This window comes from Bombyx mandarina, chromosome 17, assembly GCF_030267445.1.
Source record: "Bombyx mandarina strain Sakado chromosome 17, ASM3026744v2".
Classification (NCBI taxonomy): Eukaryota; Metazoa; Arthropoda; class Insecta; order Lepidoptera; family Bombycidae; genus Bombyx; species Bombyx mandarina.
The window spans coordinates 7,631,742-7,653,861 of NC_143223.1; the positions used below are offsets into that span (position 1 = coordinate 7,631,742).

At 36.4% G+C, this 22,120-nt stretch overlaps 2 protein-coding genes across 4 annotated transcripts in view; one reads left to right on the forward strand and one right to left on the reverse strand.

Moving 5' to 3' along the window:
* LOC114253217 (phospholipid-transporting ATPase ABCA3) overlaps nt 1-3,922 on the forward strand; it is a 48,060-nt gene extending 44,138 nt beyond the window's left edge. Inside the window, exon 29 of the mRNA XM_089734517.1 lies at nt 403-3,922. Coding sequence (XP_089590643.1) covers nt 403-583 — 181 coding nt within the window. The 3' untranslated portion in view covers nt 584-3,922. The remainder of the gene's footprint in view (nt 1-402) is intronic.
* LOC114253251 (phospholipid-transporting ATPase ABCA3) overlaps nt 3,911-22,120 on the reverse strand; it is a 36,198-nt gene continuing 17,988 nt past the window's right edge. For all 3 annotated transcript variants that reach the window (XM_089734506.1, XM_028188041.2, XM_028188042.2), the window contains 15 exons: nt 18,476-18,641; nt 17,646-17,861; nt 17,459-17,563; nt 16,576-16,747; nt 15,228-15,353; nt 14,597-14,720; nt 12,413-12,543; nt 10,919-11,043; nt 9,886-10,066; nt 9,025-9,186; nt 7,865-8,019; nt 7,030-7,152; nt 5,323-5,488; nt 4,823-4,940; nt 3,911-4,351 (listed from right to left, as the gene is read on the reverse strand). In XM_089734506.1, coding sequence (XP_089590632.1) covers nt 4,171-4,351; nt 4,823-4,940; nt 5,323-5,488; nt 7,030-7,152; nt 7,865-8,019; nt 9,025-9,186; nt 9,886-10,066; nt 10,919-11,043; nt 12,413-12,543; nt 14,597-14,720; nt 15,228-15,353; nt 16,576-16,747; nt 17,459-17,563; nt 17,646-17,861; nt 18,476-18,641 — 2,251 coding nt within the window. In that variant the 3' untranslated portion in view covers nt 3,911-4,170. The remainder of the gene's footprint in view (nt 4,352-4,822; nt 4,941-5,322; nt 5,489-7,029; nt 7,153-7,864; nt 8,020-9,024; nt 9,187-9,885; nt 10,067-10,918; nt 11,044-12,412; nt 12,544-14,596; nt 14,721-15,227; nt 15,354-16,575; nt 16,748-17,458; nt 17,564-17,645; nt 17,862-18,475; nt 18,642-22,120) is intronic.

Genomic DNA, 22,120 nt, shown 5'->3' on the forward strand with positions numbered 1-22,120 from the left:
CGAACTAGCACTGTTTAATGAATGTGCAGTTAGTTGCATCACGTAGAGTGAGGGGGTACAATAGTGGTAACGTTGTGTTCCCAGCGAGACGTACCTGAGCATGAGCACGTACCACGTGTCGTCGGCGGGGCTGCCGTGGTGGCGCGTGTTCAGTGCGCTCGAACTAGCACTGTTTAATGAATGTGCAGTTAGTTGCATCACGTAGAGTGAGGGGGTACAATAGTGGTAACGTTGTGTTCCCAGCGAGACGTACCTGGGCATGAGCACGTACCACGTGTCGTCGGCGGGGCTGCCGTGGTGGCGCGTGTTCAGTGCGCTCGAACTAGCACTGTTTAATGAATGTGCAGTTAGTTGCATCACGTAGAGTGAGGGGGTACAATAGTGGTAACATTGTGTTCCCAGCGAGACGTACCTGGGCATGAGCACGTACCACGTGTCGTCGGCGGGGCTGCCGTGGTGGCGCGTGTTCAGTGCGCTCGAACTAGCGCGGGACTCGCTGCCGCTTGATGACTACTCGGTCGCGCAGACAACACTCGAGCAAGTTTTCCTCGCATTTACAAAGCTCCAACGTCCTATAAATTAATAATATACTAAAATAACATTTTGATAGTTACCAGTATTTTTTTGAATATTTTATATAAAACCAAATTTATACCTTTATTTATTAAGTCTATATTACTTGTGTATGTGGTGTGCCTTGTGCAATTCAATCAAGTCTCCGACTTAGGCACTGTTTTAACAATTCTAGATATAAGCTATTGACTTAAAGTTTGTGGATCATTTACAAAAGTACATAAATATTGACTGCACTTCTGAACGTTAAAAACGTTGTACTGTAGTTGCTTCGAATCGTAAAATGTTTTATTATAAGTCTTAAATCCTTGCTTCGATATTTTTATTACATGAAAGAATAATATTCGACATTTTAGTGTAGATAAATTTGCCCACATCTAGAATGTCCAGCGAAGCATTCCAATTCAGCCTCATAAGGTGAGGGGCTACATATTTATAATATAATATAGATGAGCTCAGATGACCAATTTACATACGGAAGGGTCGTGAGTTCATTTGCCCAGCTTAGAAAGAAAGACGAAGAAGGAGATTATTGACAATGACTTCGATTTGGTCCAGAAACATTAATAATTATGTACTTTTATTAATAACATCCACTGTACCTGTATCCATTGTAACTATGTATACCTCTTTTTCGATGTGATTTTTTACTATTTATGATACTTCGACTAAGCGAATACTTAAACACGCTTATCTTACAATCTCATAGGGAATGTTAATAAAATAATTGAATTTACTATTGCATTTATGTTACTTGGTAATTCATTAAGTTTAAGCTACGGGCGTGCAAGTATTACCTAAGCAGGCTTAGACGACGGTATGACGTCGGTCCGTGCGAAGTTGGATAGCCCTTAAGGCTTCGTCAAACAGAACGCATACTTAGCGCGCGTCATAGCGCGGCGTCAGTTTAGCGCTCTGACGCGCGCTAATTACGCGTTCTGTTTGACGAAGGCTTTAGGTCGCTTTGACGTCAGGCGTTGTAATTTTTTACAAATTTCGTTTTAGCGTCCCAGTGAATGTTTACTAAAATACTGGATAATGCCCGAAAAATTGATAGAATTAGTTAGAAAATACTCATGCTTATACAATGCCACATCTGAATCACTCGACATCTTAATACTTTTAAATTTTCACACTGCTATCGAAAGGCACTATGATTTGGCGAATGCGTTGCGTCAAGGAGCGTTGGACTCATCTAGTCAATTTATGTGACATGAAAAAAGCGCGACGTTAAATAAAACGCAGCGCTAAGTACGCGTTCTGTTTAACGAAGCCTTTAAATTACCAACGATTAAGTATGAAAAAAAAATAAAAAGGTATGACTTACTTTCTTACCTTTGCTGGCAAAAGAACCAAAGGGTAAATTATAAATATTACCTATAAAATAGTGACATTCATAAAATAGGGGATTGTTTTTTCAAAACGTTATTTATTTTTAAATATAAATATACATTATTGTTGCACATTTATTTTCTTCTATTTACTATCTATTAGGGATAAATCAATTCAGTTGACTGACATATAAATACTATAATTATACATTACTTAGTATAATCAATTTACATTAACCAAAGTAGAATTCGACATAGAACTCTAGTTGGACTACGACTTGAAAACAAATAAATATAATGCCCATTTTTATAGCACTATATATATGTATAGACCGAAACAAATCTTACATTTGATCAAACGGGGAGAGTATTAGTCATGATTTTCTTTTTTCGCTGGTAGAGTAAGTGTTGTTTACTTAAAATGATGTATAGTTAGCCCTATGTAATACTTGAACGTCCGCGATTAAAAATGCACTTGACATTTTTGTACACTCATAAAAGTTTTGTCATGTTTATTAATATTCGTCCGTTCCTAATAAATCGATACTTATTATATAAACTCTGTACTTAATATTGAATTTTTGTAAGGTGAACCCGGGGTAGTCGTTCAGTCTTTAAGAGATAACCATTAACAAAAAAATAGTTGTAATCTGACATAAAATAATCATATTTTACGCTGTTAGTATGATTCGAATATGTTTTTGTAAATGTACTTAAGTTAAAGAAAGTGTCAAGCGTCATCGATAATGATCCGAATATATGTATAATGATCGCTCAAATCAAAATAGTTAAAATGTAGATAATAAATACAAGTTCAGTTTGAATATAACCGTAAATAAAAATACGATAAATAATTTTCAAACGTTCCTTGTGTGGTAATAAAAAGTACAGGATGTTAGCAAGCACAAATCCTGATACTATTATTTGAAAACTATGCCACTGAAAGTCTCCAGACATTGAAACGCATCATGTTTAGATCTAAACGTAGTGACTTACGACACTCTGATTGTTAACCGCTTTGTATGTGGCCGGCAAATTGCTGCGAAGTTCTAATGACCTTTTTAAAAGTAATTTAAATTTTATTACTATTTATTACGCTTTACGATTACCTAAGTGTTTTTAAATCACCTATACAAATCACGGGAAACTGAAAAAAACAAAAATTAACATTCGTCTATGAGTGAATTATCAATTCATCGAAATTTTGTTTGGCTTAAATATTTTGATACGAGTACTGTTTGTACTAAACCGTGACACTCAAAAAAATGGGTGTAACTTGATTAATTGACCTTACATTCTGAGGCAGTTCGACTTTTAATGACGCAACTTATATTTAGTTTTATTATCATATTATATTAGTTGATATTTCGTTGACCTAGTTATTTTATAACAAAAAAATGCATAGCTTTTCACCATTAAATGGTTTAATTTAAACTTATTTAAATACAGCAGACTCCAGTGGTGTGCGAAGGAACACTCATAAAACAGCAGTGCCGCCCCTCCTACCCTCTCTCTTCCTATTGAACTCCCTCAGTTCCTTCTCTTGTGACGTAAGCAAATCAATTGTATCCCGCGTTTTACGGGAGTCTGCTGTGATTACGCGAATGTGATTTTATTTATAGTTTTTAGTAACTTAGTACTTTATTGCTTTGTGCATGCCCTTTCTAGTTCTTTGAGGCTATGTTTGCTTGTAATGTCAAAAAATTTATGTTAAATAATATATTTACGCTAGTGTTTATCTTTGTAAATGTGTTACGTCACGTATCGTTATATTGTAGTAAGCAGTCCGTTATGTTTTGTAGGTCCACTTAATCAGTTGATTTTGTTTAAAAGCTGCTTTAATAATCTCCTTATAAAACAATACTCAATAAAGTTTGAATCACAATTGTGCCTATTTTCCAACGTAGACATTATTCGTATTCTAGTTCGTAAGATAAATGAATTATTTTATTTACTTAAGTACATATATGTATTCATGTAAATTATACAAAAATAAAAATTAAGACTTTGTTCTAAAACTTTTATTGTTTTAATATTAAATTAATTTCTGTCATGTTCATTACGTTTGAAAAGAAAAAAAATAACATAGTAAACCAACGAACTTCTCATTGGGGAGAATTATTTAAATTTAATTTGAAAAATTTAATTATTAGGGAGCCAAATATTTAACTATAAACTGGTTCAAATGCCAGACCAATCAATGGCTTCTAAAGCAATTCCACTTTTGTTATTTACTATCACTTAAGAATAAATATTACAATCTCATTCACAAGCCTTCCCTTTGATATTTCGTAAACTGCAAGAATATCTGCTCTAGGGTCGTCTGAGAGATGCTGTAATCTTCAACGTCGAGGGATTGTTTCGCTCGTTCCATTATACCGAACATCTTCGACCACGGCACTGTCTGGTCCGGCAAATAGTATGTTATCAGACCCTGATGCTCCTCCCTGTAAAACAATTGTATATAAAACAATTAGCATATGGTGATAAACAACAACTTCGCGATTACTATTACTGGTGGTAGGATCTCTTGTGAGTCCGCACGGGTAGGCACCACCACCCTGCCTATTTCTACCGTGAAGCAGTAATGCGTTTCGGTTTGAAGGGTGGGGCAGCCGTTGTAACTATACTGAGACCTTAGAACTTATATCTCAAGGTGGGTGGCGCATTTGCGTTATAGATGTCTATGGGCTCCAATAACCACTTAACACCAGGTGAGCTGTGAGCTCGTCCACTCACCTAAGCAATAAAAAAAAAAATATATATATATATATATATATATATATATATATATATATATATATATAAACATAGGCTTCGATAACCACTTAAGATCAGACAAGCCGCGTATTCGCTCACCGATCGAGACCAATAAAAAATATAACAATTCTACTTTCCCAACATAAGTACACACTTACATCATCTTAGGGTTGACGAAATTGGCAGTGACGTAATTTTTAATAGCTTCTTCTTGGTTTCTGCTGGATGACGGATCTGTCTCCTCTTTTGTCTTCAGTTTGATGATCAAAGTGAATCCTAGAAAAAACGATGATGGCTTAAACGATCAATTTTAGTCTCTTCAAATTTTGTGTAAATATCATAAAATTAGAAATTGAAAAATGTACATGCCGTTTAATTTAATGATCTATTGTCCTATAGTTCCAAAAAGTTCGGTCAACGCTGAAATAATATAATTTACTGGAAAAGCCAGTGACAAGGGAACATAGATCCAGGGAGACAACCATGCCAAGTAGAAAATGAATTTAAAATAGTGCCTTGTAGTTCAGAACAATTTTTTTTAGAAAAATATTCAAGTATCCGCAATATAACTAAAATTCATTCAATATATAACGTAGTCTTAAACAACAGAAGAAATTGAACCTGCATTGTTCTTAGTATTGAATGCGATTTTGGAAACCTTGAGAAAATTTGTTTTTGAGATGCTGCGGTGAGCCGAGACACTGGAACCGGCCGTTGACCATTATCGTAAGGCGCGAACACAACGCCTCGCACTCCTCCATGCTGTGTGACGTCAGCACCACCCCGCGCCCCGTGCGCTGCACGCCGCGCATCGCCCGCCAAACCTTAACCAATTACATTAAAACTAGTATATCTATATCTATACTAATATATAAATCTACAGTGGTTTTTACGGATGTTCCGTTATAATTACTGAACCATGCATCCGATTGACTTGAAACTTGGTATCCGTGTAGAAAATACATGTACTTAATGGATAGGCTAATATTTATATGACTGTCGGACTCCCTACACCGGTTGCGGGGGCATTAATGATGAGAATCTTTGTGGGTGTGAGAAATAATACTGTTAATTTTAAATGCCCAGCGAAGCGGACGGTTACAGCTAGTAGGTCCCTACATAAGATAATAGAGGAGTGCTTTCTTTGAAATACAAATTTTATGAGCAGAAGAAAAACAGTCTACTAGTTAAGCCAATAATATGACACGATTTAATTATATTTTAAATAAATTAAACCCGTGACAGCAGAAGGTAAACGCCAAACGCCTAGTTAAAAACAATTATTTATAAGGATACTTGTGCAGTATACAATCTTTGTATTTAATTTGAAATTGCGAAATAAATACGAATATAACATGTAGGTACTCACGTCTCTAATAAATGAAACATATAATTAAAAGCATTCAAAAATATTAAATAAAGAATGTTATAGTCTCATCATAAAGAACATAATAATTATCCTAATCTTCTTGTCCTTTGTCGAAGTCGGCACAAAAGATGTTCTTTGTTTTAATTTGATTTTGTTATCAGTTTTACGACCGGACTGTTTAAAACTTTTAAGAGTGACTAAAACAAAACTAACTAAACAATCGATAGCCTTGAGGCTATATCAGCTTCGCCCTAACCTGTGGGCGAGCTCACGGGACTCAAACCGGAGTGTTACTAACACTGGCCCTAGCAAGAGCCGTGCCTCGCAGAATCTACCACCGGATCGGAAACGCGACCCACTGAGAAGATCCGGCGAGAAACTCAGTGGGCTGTGTCTGTGGGTGTCCGAGTGTTCGAAACTGGTATATATTATGTATAAATTTATCCTGAAAATATCTTTAGCGAGATTAAAGCGTATGCAGTGTGAGTACTATAATGCCTACCGCCACATACTTATAAGTTTTTTTATTTTTATTGATTAGATGGGTGGACGAGCTCACAGTCCACCTGGTGTTAAATGGTTACTGGAGCCCGTAGATATCCACAACGTAAATGCGCCACCCACCTTGAGATACAAGTTCTAAGGTCTCAAGTATAGTAACGACGGCTGCCCCACCCTTCAAACCGAAACGCATTACTGCTTCACGGCAGAAATAGGCAGGGTGGTGGTACCCACCCGCGCGGACTCATAAGATGTCCTACCACCAGTAATTACGCAAATTATAATTTTGCGGGTTTCATTTTTATTACACGATGTTATTCCTTCACCGTGGAAGTCAATCGTGAACATTTGTTGAGTACGTATTTCATTTGAAAAATTGGTACCCGCCTGCGGGATTCGAACACCGGTGCATCGCTTCAACACGAATGCACCGGACGTCTTATCCGTTAGGCCACGACGACTACTCGAACTATTTGAACTATAATAAACTCTTACGTGTCGTTTGGCAGCGGGATCTACGCCCGTTGTCGGTTCATCAACGAAAATTAAACGAGTTGTTCCTAGGAAAGCTATTGCTGTGTTTAACTTCCTTTTTGTTCCACCAGAATACTGATCCACCTGTATAAAAACAAAAGTAATTACATAAACTTGAAAAACACGAAATTATTGAATAGTTCAGTACATTCCCACACGTCAAGATTGATGTCATCATCATCATCTTAGGCCTTACAGCACAGGGTAGGCCTTAGCCTGGTCCAGTATGTCTCTCCAGACTGCTTTGTTCAGGGCTTTCTCCTTCCCTTCCTGACACCGATAAATTTGAGGCTCTGAGTGCTCTACGCCATCTAACCATCAGAGCTTGGGTCTGCCACGAGTTCTGCGACCGTCTGGTTTGCCATAGAGCAGTTGTCTTGGCATTCTGGCTGATCTGGACCAGAACCGATGTCTATAGAACTTAATTCAATTAACATAATTTATAAATTAATTGTTATAAGAAATAATATTGACTTTTTTTAAGCAATTACCTACAAAATTAAATTAAAATTTTAATAAACACATTTTGTTAGCGAAAATACAGTTAAAACTTAAATTTAAATTACTATTATTATTTTAACTTTCGAACCCAGAATCAAACATGAGAATTCGAAATGTTTAAATTTCATTTGTTTTGATCATTTCCATTTGCTTAATTTTTACATAAAATTTTCATTGAACCTATGTAAATAAACATAGCAATCAATGTATTTCTTGGAATGAATCTTCTCGAAATTTCTAGACACACGCGTTTTTTTTTTAGCAGTTCCAATTTACGACTTCGTCTTTCGCTTACCCTTTTATCTAAATGCTTGAGGAAGCCGAGGGAGAGCGCGAGGAGGTCCGCGTGCGCGCCGCTGAAGTTCCGAAGGCCGCGCAACAATGAGAACAGGCGCAGCGTTTCGCGCCCAGTCAGCTCCCCGAACAACGCATCGAACTGAGGACAGTAGCCTGCAAACGACGCAAGCGTTTAGAGAGCGTGGACTCTAGAGTGTGTTAAGAGCGAAGGATTTTCATTTTTTTGATGTACAACACGTGCACGTACGAACCAGAATTTTATTGTAACTGCCACTAACTGTGTTGCCATACTTATTAGTGTACATTTAAAAAGAATCATAAAAAAAAGTTTCGTATTGCCCTAAACAGCAAGCACACATACATTACGTAGTAGACTCGAGCCGGGTTTATTTAAGCATGTGCGCGTAATAAAGGAAAGGCTCGGGGAATACACTGTAGAAAAACAAACGGCATTGAGGGACAACACTGATCATTGCAAATTGACTCCGTTTTTATGTCAGGTTTTATTTGTTATTTCGTAATTTTCAAAACCTTAAATAAAGGAAGTTTTCCCTGCCTAATCGCTAGGTGAGCTCTCGGTCGGCGGAGTATCGCCTCGACGACCTGTCGGTCTGGAGTCCTCGGGGTGGCGCCGCGTGTCTGGTTGTAGAGTTGACCGGGGGGTACCCCCCTACTCTGACTAGGTTCTGACCCCGGGGGCAGATCGAATGTGAGGTGTAAGAGTGCAGGGGAGTCGCCTAGTGTTGTAAGGCCCTAAAAATATCCTTGGGTCGGCGTTTCGTAGTCGCGGACCAGTCCCACATACCCCCTCACGCCCGGCGCGCGGGGACTTCGTAGGAGGTTCGGCCCCGGACCCGAAAAAAAAAGTAGGTGAGCTCATGGGGTTCAACATGACAGGACGTTGCTAACAGTGCAGTGCTTCGTGGAATCTACGAATCAGAATCGCAATCCTACCCAAAGATCCGACGAAAAACTCAGTGGGTTCACAGACGACTTTTACGACAAAGAAAATTATATCGTGAACCGACATGCGTTCCGGTTTGAAAAGTACACACAATAAAAATCCCACACAAAAATGACTTAGCTCATGACTCAAGTTGAATGATTGTACATTGTATTTTACGAGTTCTGGGATAGAAACTCAGTCAATGATCTCACCGATATTCTCGTGCACTTTAGTCAGCCGCTGCTGGACGGAGTACCCGCTGACGAACGCTTCGCCGCTGGAGATGTTCTCGTCGCCCATCAACATTTTAAATGTGGTCGTTTTCCCGGCACCGTTCACTCCGAGCAGACCGAAACATTCAGAGTCGCTAACAGCTTTTGAGCAAAATACAATTATTTAGATCAATATACCTAAATATAACTAAAATTTTTATCAGAAATCTCCAAACGCTTAAAGGACACGTGATGCTAAGGCTGGCTGGTAATTTGCACAGAGAGTGAGTCTGGCTGTCCAACGAGGTAACGCATATCTTGGGAACTGTGCCTGCTTCAAGCCCATTGGAAGATTTGTTTCGAGATATGCAAATACCTATTAAAAAAATAACAAAAAAAATTAACCTAAATTATGTTAATCTAAAAGCCTTGGCGAAATCTGTGATCATAGAATTAATAAAGTCCTTGACGGTAGAAGTTGATAGAACCATAATAATGTTCAAACTTATAATTTAAATTAATAAAATTATGGTCGAATTTCGACCGCTAGACGATCACTAGTAGTAGATAATAATAAGAACGAGTACAAAATTGAGAGATTGTTTTCAAGCTATGAGTTGAGGTTCTTTTATGACGTTCAAAAAGAAATGTCATTATCATTTTTAATGTCACATACTTTAGTCAATAGTTAAATAAAGATTTCTGGATTCTGCATTAATTTTAAAGTTGGAACTTTGAAAATTCTTCCCTTTTATGCGCCTTTATTGACGACGACAGTTGAATCCTCAGACACGCTCGTTTCATATCACACTTTATTGAAATACGTATACATATTTGTTTAATTGTTTTTATGAAACTCACTGAAAGATACTTGGTCGACTGCGAGATTCGATCCGTAATATTTGGAGAGTTTCTTCGCGACGAGTCCGTGCCGCGCCAGATCTGGCTTGCTGATCTGCCGGACATGCTCCGCCTCGTCAGCCACGTCCTTATCGAGCGTATTCTCCGGTATCGGAGGCGGTATTTTTCTGAACATGAAGACCTGAAATTATTTCATCTGTGTGCTTAGTGCGTTTTTAATACGCTTTTATTATAATAGCTTCAGACGTATGTATGTATGTATGTAACGGAATCTTTGAACATGATTTTGACCCCCTTGAAAACATATTAAGGATAAGTTTGGTATACTTATTAAGGACCGATGACAATTAAAAATAATAAAAAAAAATTATAAAAAAAAATCTTAATAAATAGAAATTCAAGTAAAAAAAAAAAAAAAAATATAGTTTAAAAAAACTAACAAAATACGCTTTTAAAGAAATTCCAACTAAAAAATTGAAAATAAATTTTAATAAATTTGATTTAAAAATAGTGTAAGAAAAAATGATTTTATTGTAAAAAAGCGAGGATGTTGTTTAATAGATTTTTTTTCAAATTGATTAAACTTTAAATAAAAAAAAGAAATAAATTAAATAAAAATAAAGTATAACTTCTTACGCGCGTACATAAGTACACGCACCCTTTTTTTTGTATGGAAACTATCGACATCTTGTAGCGGATGCCCCTAAATTTATATGTTAAGGCATTTCATTATTGTATAACTAAACACAGAAAATAATCCAGATCCTGACATCCATCCACATCCATCCATGACATCCATCCAGATACTGACATCCATCTACAGGAGCAATGAAAAACTAATCGAAGTGAAACCATCTAGTGGCCGACGCCCGTAAACATTTTTATTGAGTGCTTGAGTTTGTTATCTATAACTAATTTATGTGTATTACATAAGCGCGGGAGCACAAGCCCTTTCGGTCCGGAATTCTGAACTTTATAAGACTGTAAAAGAAATAATCGACTCTAAACATATTGACTTAGAACACATACTAACCTTTTGGAACAAGCGATACTCGATAATCATAAGGATCAACCACAAAACGCCGCAGGTAGCCAACATCACGACCAGATATCGAAGGACGCCTGGTTTTTCCCATTCGAAATAAGGACTTTCACGAACTGAAATTATATATTTCTTCAAAACGTAAGATAACATATTATACATAATATAATACATAACAAATATATATAATAATAAATATAATAGATAAAATATTATTGTCATGTTTTGGATGTAAAAATAATCTTCAAGAAACGAAGACATGGCTTTTTAGAGTGGTTATGATTAAGTCTTTGTTAATTCGCACCTTTAGAATTGAAGTGGCTTAATCCATAGTTCTTGTTTTTATTTTAACGCCAAAAATGTAATTGAAGAATTTTTATTTTTCAGATTTGATTTGAATACTGTAAGACTTGAAGCCTAAGCCAAACCTTAAAGTAACTAGTATACAAACGATTTAAAAGGGACGGAAAGTTTACCTTGTCCTTATCAATAAAATAAATAAATAAAATTATTTCTTAAATTGATAGAATACATGTTTATAAGTCACTAGCGACCCGCCCTCGCTTCACTTCGGAAACATTAAAACACACATGAAACAAAAAAAATTTTTTTTTTTTTTTTTTTAAAAGTAGCCTACGTTCATCAGGGACAATGTCGGCTTCTAATGGAAAAATAATTTTTCAAATCGGTCCAGTAGTTTCGGAGCCTATTCGAAACAAACAAACAAACAAATCTTTCCTCTTTATAATATTAGTATAGAGTATAGATATAGATTCAAAGTATAAAACTCATTTTCTAATTTTTTTTTGTTAAGCCACTTCAATTCTAAACGTAAGAATTATTGTTATAACTAGTCAGGTCATAAGTATTGTCACACAGTAAAAACTTTTCTTTTAGAATGCTGGCCACAAAAAAGTTTATTGAATTCGAATTTCAGGTAATTCAGGTAAATTGAAGGTATTTATACTACTAATATATAAATCTACAGTGGTTTTTACGAACGTTCCGTTATAACTACTGAACCATGCATCCGATTGAGTTGAAACTTGGTATCCATGTAGAAAATACATGTACTTAATGGATAGGCTCATATTTATATGAGTGTTGGACTCCCTACACCAGTTGCGGGGGCGTTAATGATGAGAATCTTTGTGGGGGTGAGAAATAATAATGTTAATTTTAAATGCCCAGCGAAGCGGACGGGTACGGCTAGTATTATATAAAAAAGAACTAGAAGAATAAAGAAAGAACTAATACATATAAGAAAGAGCTCATGTCCTATAATATTAGATAAATACGAAAGCGATGTCCATAGACATCACAACGTGAATGTCACTACCCAACTTGTACCCAAACGTGCGCTTCGAGTCTCAATTGCATTATATAACTATTATTTTATTATTATATATTACCCTTTATATATATATCGCATTTATATTATTCACATATAGACAAAAAATAGTTTTTAATTGATCGAATACATACCACAGCAAGACTCCAAGTAGTGTTCACACATGACCGCCATTGTGCATTCCTTGAGGTCTGGCAACAACACTGAAATGTACTCGCATCCACGCATACACGAGTACTCCATCAGACCTATCTGGTTCAATTCCCTAATAAATAAATAAAACCTTCATGAGGAATTATTTTGAATTGTATTTATTTAATCTTCTAAAATTAATGTAAAAACAAACATCGTACGTTGTTCCGTTTGTTTGTTCGAGAGAGACAGAGACAGAGAGAGAATATACTTAATTTCACACCAAAACAAAATTAACATTTAAAAACAGTCGACAGGCAAGTATAATTGTACAATAGGCGGTCTTATCGATAAAAGACTCGATAGAAAAATCTCCTCCATACAACCGTGTCTTCTACAGAGTTCTGAAAAAGATACAGCAGGTACGTTACGATGTACTAATATTACCTAACAATATTTAGAGTGGTCTATGAAGATGGTACCTTAAATGAAGAAAATATATATATGTGGCCTGAGAAGTCGTCGTGGCCTAAAGGATAAGACGTCCGGTGCATTCATGTTGAACGATGCACCGATGTTCGAAACTCAGGCGAGTACCAATTTTTCTAATAAAATACGTACCTACTCGACAATGTTCACGATTGTCTTCCACGGTGAAGGAACAACACCGTGTAATAAAAATCAAACCCGCAAAAATTATAATAATTACTAGTGGTAGGACCTCATGTGAGTTCGCGCGAGTAGGTACCACCGCCCAGCCTGTTTCTGCCCTGAAGCAGTAATGCGTTTCAGTTTGAAGGGTAGGGCAGCCGTTGTAACTATACTGAGATCTTAGAACTTATAGCTCAAGGTGGGTGGCGCATTTACGTTGTAGATGTCTGTGGGCTCCAGTAACCACTTAACACCAGGTGGGCTGTGAACTGGTCCACCCATCTAAGCAATAAAAATACAATAAATTTATATTTACCTAACATTTATATATGTATAATATGAAATCATTATATTGAATTATGCAGTAGCTAAACAAATGCTTGCACGTATGTGTATTAAATAACACGCCCAAGCCGCCGCCTTTAGTAGTTAGATATAGTATAGATAAATATGTGTAGATATTTAGAAAGATAGTATTTTATACGTCTCATATTTTTATGGAACGTAAAAAATTAATTCAAAATATTATCTTAAAAATTTTAATTCTTGTAGACAGATAGAGGATAATTTTAATCACGCTTCTTTATCGTCGTTATATATATTATCTAATTCTTCTATCCGTGAATACACATATATACATCCGTGTATACATATGTTAGTGAACTCCTCCTTAAGGCCTGGACCGATTTTGATAAATTTTTTTGTGTGTGTACCAGTGAATTCGAGAATGGTTTAAATTCACAATTCGATTTGTTTTTATTCTTCAAAATAGTCCAGATTGTTACAACTTATTCAAAAAGTTTGTAATTTTCAGATATAAGACGTGTGCACAAGACAAGTTCTATGGGATCCATTAGTTTCTTTATTTGCTAGACTGGTGTACCACCAGATTCTGGACACATTGATCAATATATATATATATATTTTTTTTTTTTTTCTTTTTATTATCTACAATCAGTATCCAGTACTTTTATTAGATGCGTTGAAATTTTTTCTTAGTCAGTAAGCGCGTGACTCCAGCGAGCCATCTACTCTAAATTTAAGATTTGTCATTGAACTACTATATGACGTCTTTTCTCTTGAGCCGTTTACCGTAACTTCGTTTTTTCAAGGCGGCAGCCAGATTGTTTGGGTGCTTTTCCAATATTTCGTGGTGTTTTTGTTTAAATTTTACGATTGCAGGAGGATTATTGTAGGCATCCCTAGTTCTCTGTGTATTTCAGTGTTTGTCAATATGATTCAGATTAATCTTAGGGCAGATAGAAGAAGCCTTTGCTAATCAAATATCTTACTTTCGGTTACTTATGATGGTCGTGAAATACTTCAAAAGGATCATAAAATAACCGTGATAACAAGCCCTGTATAGTAAAATAATAATAATAATATTACGAATTACGAAAACCTCAGAAAATATAATAGAAGACTAAGTAGCTCTCCCTTATCAATTTAGCGACTTGTGGTAGTTGTCTGTTCCACGTCAGAAGTTCAGTCGTAGCAGTCGAATTGTCATTAAAAAATTCAAAATGGCGTTTTACCTGACACATGTCACAAGGCTGTAGAGCGGGAAAAATTGAAATATCGTATCGAGTATGTCCGCTACGTTTTGAGTGTTGAGTTGCGGAGACGACAAAGCCTCAACTATTTGTGGCCCCATCATACCTATGGATAAACAAAACTAAAATGAAATGGAAATTTTAACGAAAATAAAATGAGAATAATATTTAGAGTTCTACTCATACCTTTTTTGGTGGGTAGGTGTCAAAAGTGAAAAAAGTGCTTTAAGTTTGAAAATTAAAATTAATTAATTTTATTTACATTATAAAGTTTTTGTGATCCTTTTGCGTGTCATTGAGTTTAATGCATATAATATGCATTTTGGCAATATTTACATGATTTAAGCCAATAAAAATAACACCTGCCAGCACCCCTTTGCGTGTATGTATGTATGTATGTATGTATATGTCATTGAGTATATATGTATGTATTTATATATTGTATATATTGTACGCGTATACTTGGCTACGCGTATACGCGTTGACTGGTAGAGAATGCCTTAGGCATTAAGTCCGCCAATGTAAAATTTACATGAAGTGTAATAAATAAACAAATACTTTTTAGCTTTTAAAGTAAATTTCAATAGATAGAAAACAAAAATGAACCACGAACCTAACAAACAATTCGTGAAGAATATGACGACAAAACCTAAAGCTGGCCCTTCGAATAAATGCGACAGTAGATAGTTGAGTGGTAGCATCGCCGCGCCGTACACAATCAGGCAAAGGTACATTCGTCCTGCGGAAATAAACAATAAATTGCGTTGGGAAAACAAAAAAAGACGTGTGGCACTCGGAGACTGCCGCGGTAAAGCTATTGCATAGCATTTTTTATCAACTTATGCAATTATAAATCGACAATAATAATTTAATATTAAAATAACAATAAAATAAGATCCGGCGAGAAACTCAGTGGGCTAACTTTCAATGAATCTGCTACATTGTGAGTATTCCATTTTTACCGCGCACTCACTAGAGGGCGCTACATGGGATAGAGACACGCCTTTGGATGCTAGTTCTAACTCTCATTCGCCCAGAATCAACGGTTTAGCTAGTTTATTTTTAATGCCACTCCAATCACTGAATGAGTAGTAGGAGTAGTAATAAAATTCTTCGACTAAACGATAGAAAATGACACGCCCAACGCATTGTAATGTGATATAATTTTCTATTTTACAATTCGGTTTGTCGCCGAAAGATGGCGCTTGACGCAAAAGCTGAATCGCGCTATCCTTGTGTTACCCACGAAATTATATCACATATTTTGATAGTACATAAATCGGTATTTAGACTTCTTACTTTAAACACTACACAAGCGCAACGTGTGAATGTGTTGAACGCGAGCTACATAGTAGGCGTAGTGAGGGATGGAAGGTTTTTTTTCGTTACGGAATTTCACGATTCCGCTCTCAAGCCGCGCTCAAGGCCCGCGATAAAATCTATGCAGTAACTTAAAATCACTTCTTCATGTTTACGCTTCTTCTTACTCTTAAGATAAGTAAGTACTGCCATCATCTTGACAGTCTTGACACCACAAAACCCGTGAGCGACTTCACTACACCACCCTTCCCCTATAGGGAAAGCATTTCAATATCACACTACGTTATTCTTAATTTGATTAAACACGATTTATTTTTTATTACTTGGATAGAAGATTTCACGGCCCTCCTGGTAAGAGGTTACCGGAGCCCATAGACATATACAACGTAAATGTCGTAACCCAAATCGAGACATTAGTTCTAAGGACTCCATATTTACAGTACAACGGCTGCCCCATCCTGCAAACCGAAACGCATTACTGCTTCAAGGCTGCAATAAGCAGGGTTGTGATACTTACCCGTGCGGACTCACAAGACGTCCTACCATCAGTAAATTCGTACTGTAATTTCAGTCAATTCCTTAAGTGTAGGTACTGCGTGAGGAAACACAATGATCAACAAAAACAATCGTTGGATAATTACCCAATTCTACAAAAGTAGATAGTCCCTGTACCTCGAACGCAGCACATGTAATTACAATGGTAATGCAGATAATACTGAACAAAAGCCAGTCAAAGACCGCTGCGCTCCCCCAAAGTACAGCGGGCTGGATGCCAGCCGCCTTTTGTAGTAGCTTAGCACCACACGCACGTTCCTAAGAAAATCAAATAAACACTTCATGCAAAGATTTTATATCATTTTTTTAAGGAATATTATGACCTGGTAACTAAGACCTTTAAGTCATGTCTTATATTAATTTATATTCATATTTTTGTGAAAAATTATATTATGGAGTGAAATGAAATGAAGATAATTAATTTGAGACAATAATCAACTGGGATGAAATTAAATAAAATGAGATGAGATGATATGGAATGAAATAATAATATAATCTCAGTAAAATGGTAGTCATTTACTAAGATTTTTTCAGTGGACTTTTTGGAGGACCCCGAGAAGTTACGTCCAGCGGCTTTGTTTCATTTTACAACATTTGTGCACTTTCACAGATATTAAATAGTTAATAAACCACCATTATTACACATTTAAACATGAAGAAACACTAAATAGACAAAATAAAACAAATTACACAACTTCACTCCTCGCGTTCCCGCCAAAAAGTCGCTTTTATGTCAATGTTGTATACCATGCAGCTAATGTCACCAATAATTTTCGCATGCAGAAACTATGCGTGAAATACGTATTGCTAGTGAACGCATATTTTGCTTCCGAATAACAGATTCACGTTGGAAGACACTGGGTGCATATATTATATTGTCAGACCCCAAACTGATTATATGTTGAAGGACTACTAATCATACTTTTCTAAAGCTTTCGGATCGGCGCTCTGGACTTGGTGAAGAAATACCTTAATATAAAACATGACGAAGACGGCGCTGACGATGGCGATACAGCTTGCCACGCCGGAGGAGAGCTGCATCGATATCATGGTGACCAACAGTTGCATGTCGTTCTAAATTCAAACAATCAAAAGCAACAATCATTACATATTATAGCAATAGTTAGTACTAAAGTTCCTAATGAGATCAGCTTACTTGATTTTTATATGTGGCTTCTATAGGGTGATTGTACACATTGATCTCGGCTGTGGAGTTGAAGGTTCGAAGTAACGCTGAATAAACAGAAGCCAATGAAGTCGCCACATCATGGTAGGCGAAGTTGCTGAACCACGCGGTCGCAAAGTCGTCAGAAAATGTAGCGCCTGTCAGGACACTGTGTCGCAGCGCACCCATTTCAATTGGATCTGATGCCTAAACAAAATGTACGTAAACTGTTACAGCAATTAAGAAATTAACAATTTGTGAAGTGAAACTTCTTTAGGCGCGTTGAGAGTAAAATTTAAATCGCGACAGATTCGTTACGGCTAGAGAGAAAAGATACAATTTAGGAAGAGCGAGAGTGAGAAAAAAAACAGAGCGTCTCGCGAACTACTCGACCGTGGAGAGAGGGAAGAAACAAAGCCTACTAGGTCGTTTCTCTTATCACAGCATTCTCTATTACAAGAGAAATTTGATTTAAGGATGAAAAATGAAGATAACCACAATACCACCGCAAAAGAAGTTTCACGTGCACCAAGTTGCACGCGCACTATTTTTTTCACATCGATACTCTCCCACAGTCGCCATCATTCCATCAATATCAAAATCGATTGCAAGTTTTTCAGGGCATAAAAGTTTTCCGAACAGGAAAATCTTTTTTTTAGAAATTCAAAATTTATTATCAAAGAAACATCTTATTAAAATTAGAATATTTAAAAATTAGATTAAAGATGACGGAAACTGTATAACGAACAAGAATTCGTAAATAAATATGAAATCTACACGTCCAATAAAACGTTCCCTAATAATAAAGTAAATTACCGTACCCTTTCTAAATAATACTCATCGATTGACTGATCTTCTACGATTGTTATTTCCATGGTATCTATGCCAGATGACTTAAAAATATTTTCGTAAGCGTTGCTTGCCAACGCACCAATGGATGAACTTGAACTTCCGTTGAATGATAACAATGTCTCGGTCCTCGAATACCTGTAAATATATACATACATATATACATGTGACGTCAGCTAAAACATTACAAGTTATCCTCAATTTGACCAATCCATTTTTGTTAGGTGTATTCAGATATCATCGGCAATGAATATAAACTCAAATAAAAGTTCAAGGAAAAAGTTAAATCCATAATAAAGATGCAATAATGGCGAAGACATAAATTTATTATTTCCCAGGCGATCTCACTTTGGTATACCTTAATAAAATGTTCTTGCTTTTCAGTTTTTTTTACCCTTTAGGCAGATGAAGGTGTAGATTCAAATGATATTTGGTGGTTACCGATTTCTTGGTGAGAGGACGCCCTGTGAGACGGCATGGGTTGGTACTACCACCCTGCCTTTTTCTACCGTGAAATATTAATAATTTTTTGTTTCAAAGGTGAAAACCGGGACTTAGAACTAATATCTGAAAGTGGGTGGCGGAATTTACGTTGTTGATATCTATGGGCTCCGATAAGCACTTAACACCAGGTAGGCCATGAGCTCGTCCACCCATCTAAGAAATTAATAAAAAAAAGTAAAAAAATCAAGGTCATGGCCTCGCAGATCTAGTTCAGTAACGATAACGGAAATACCAAAGCAATTATTTGTATATTAGTATCTGTAATTTATTTTATCTATCTTTAACTTTATCTTGTGAATATGGGCCAGCCTTTGCTATGACTATTGCTAAATTATTACGTAAAGTCACACATTCCTTATAATATAATATATTATTACTCATATGTAGACACTATATTAGGAACCTTTAAAGTCAAAGGAGGGAAAAACCCAAGTTAAAAAATCAGACTAGGCACAGAATTTTAATGACAACAGTCTAAATATTTTCAATACCTATTAGTTACCACTGTTTCTAATTCTCTATTATCATGCCTACAATATATTTACTTAGTTTGCGACCTAAATCATATTTTCCTATTCTGCTGGTTTCTATCTACAGCATAGCAAGGCCACAAGGGTGAGCACTACCGAGCAATCATATATAGGGGTAGGATAATTATAGTATCAAAGTTCTCGGTCGATATAAACCATATTTTTATGAATTATATACTCGTAAATGTCTTTTAGTTTCTTTTATCATTACTATTTTTTTTGACTACTTTGATAAAAGAGCTCACGGCCCCACTGATGTTACGCGCTTCTCAGAGCACAAGGAGATACAATGTGAATGTCATCATCCACCCAGAGACATGATGTCTCAAAAGACAGATCCGTCAGAGAATTCGATCACAGGCATAACCAAATAACTCGGTTAAAGTAAGTCGGGCGTCTTCTTCTTCATACTACGGAAATTTCGATCATTGCTTGAAATTCGTTGCTTTTAATACAATGTCAATGAACACTTATATTGTTAAATTACTTTTATACAAATAAAGTATATAACATGCCCTAAACATGAAACCAACCCTATTTTATTTTACTAAAATCCCTAAAGACGCAAAAAAAAATTAGGATGACCTAAGTAAACATTACGTGAATCACTTTTTTCTTATCAACAAATTAATACAATAAAACTATAACATTTATAACAATTCGCACTTTTTCTTGATTAACAAACGATAACTTATCGAATAGACTAGATAAGTATACGGATACATTTTCGGAATACAAATAATTATACTTATAATATTATTATTCCGTAATGGAAATTTCTGGATCGAGATTATCTCATGTTGAGAATTTACTATAATGTGCGTACCGGCTTCAGGTGTGGGATAGTCGTTGTGAAACACAATTACGATTTTAACTTCATTACTCGAATTGAGTGACCGTGAAGGCACTCAAGTCATGCTGTCAGTGGGCTCTCGTAGCCCAGTCGATCATGAGTTCGTCTGCCATGTATTGCGATTTAAATGTGCAAGAAACTTTAATGGCTTTGTTAATTGAATTGAAATCAATTTTCGAAACCCGTCAACTGGTTTCTTTAATGTTAATCTCTTTCTTAATTAGCGTAGAATTACCATAGAACAAAAATAATTGATGGTAGTAGGTACATAATTAGACTACCTTTCTTTTCCTTTGGAAATTTTTTCGAGTAGTGAATTGAAAAAATATTGCACTTATATTATTGAACTAAGATAAGTCCTAAGAAATGAAATATAGAAGCACAATACACGGTTTCTGAATAGAAAACAGGAATGCTTGGTTGATTTACTGGTGGTAGGACCTCTTGTGAGTCCGCGCGGGTGAGTACCACGATTCTGCCTATTTCTGCCGTGAAGCAATAATGCGTAATGCTGTGAGCTCGTCCACCCATCTAAGCAATAAAAAAAAATGTGAGCCGTCACGGGACGCCTGGCAGATGTGAAACATCGACATTATTTTGTAAAAGTAATATGCAGAAAAGAACAGATTGTGATAGGAACTAAATGTCATAATGATAAAATAAAATATTACGAAAAAATAATTTGTTTTCAAGTAAAACACAGAGATAACGCAAAGTCGATTGCGCATGGCGACGCGTCGCCACACCGTACACACTACTGCATATAGACTGTATATACCTAGTCAGGTCATAAATTCTGTCACATGTTTAATGTCAAATAATTGAAACAAGTTTATTCATTATGTAACCATTCATATACCAAAATGAACTTAACAAAACATAGATTTTTATGACACTAAAGTTTATTCAAAATGACCTCCGTGATTTTGAATACAGGCCTTCAATCTGCGCGGCCAGTCGTCTATCGCAGCACGAACGAGGTCCATGTCAATATCGGCGGCTGCCTTAATCAAGGATGTCTTGAGTGACTCCAAATTGGGATGAGGCTTTGAGCACGCCTTTTCCTCCAAGTGTTGCCATATCTTGTAATCTAACGGATTCAAATCTGGACTGGAGGAGGGCCAGTCTTCGTGCCGGATGAAGTCGATTTCACGCGCCGCCAGCCAGTCTTGTGTGCTCTTCGCTCTATGAGCTGGCGCCGAATCTTGTTGGAATACTCAGTGCCTGTTATTGAACATGGTATGAGAAACAGGTTCCATAAGGTTCGTCAGGACTGTATTTTGATACACAACTGCATTCGTTTTTACACCTTTCTCACAAAAATGTACCTCTGTTAAGCCCCAATAAGAAACTCCCAACCATACCATGAGCGAGGATGGAAAATGACCTCGTTGGACACGCGGAATACAGTTGCTCGCTTCTTCACTACCGTGTGCGTACACCTTATCATTTTGTTTGTTGTAGCTCTCTTCTACGGTAAAATTTTTTTCATCCGAAAAAAGAATTTCCCGATATTTTTTTCCCGCGTACCGCTTCAACAAAGCGCGGCATCTCTTCAGTTTCAGGTCCATTAGACGAGCATTCAAACGATGTCGTGTTTTTCTTCGATATGCCCGAAGCCCAAAGTCTTCATTTAACACCCTTTTCACCGTGGTTCTGCTTAACCCCATCTGAAGGGCCAACAGTTTCTGCTTACGTTTGGGATTTCTTTGAATTCGCGCCTTCACAGC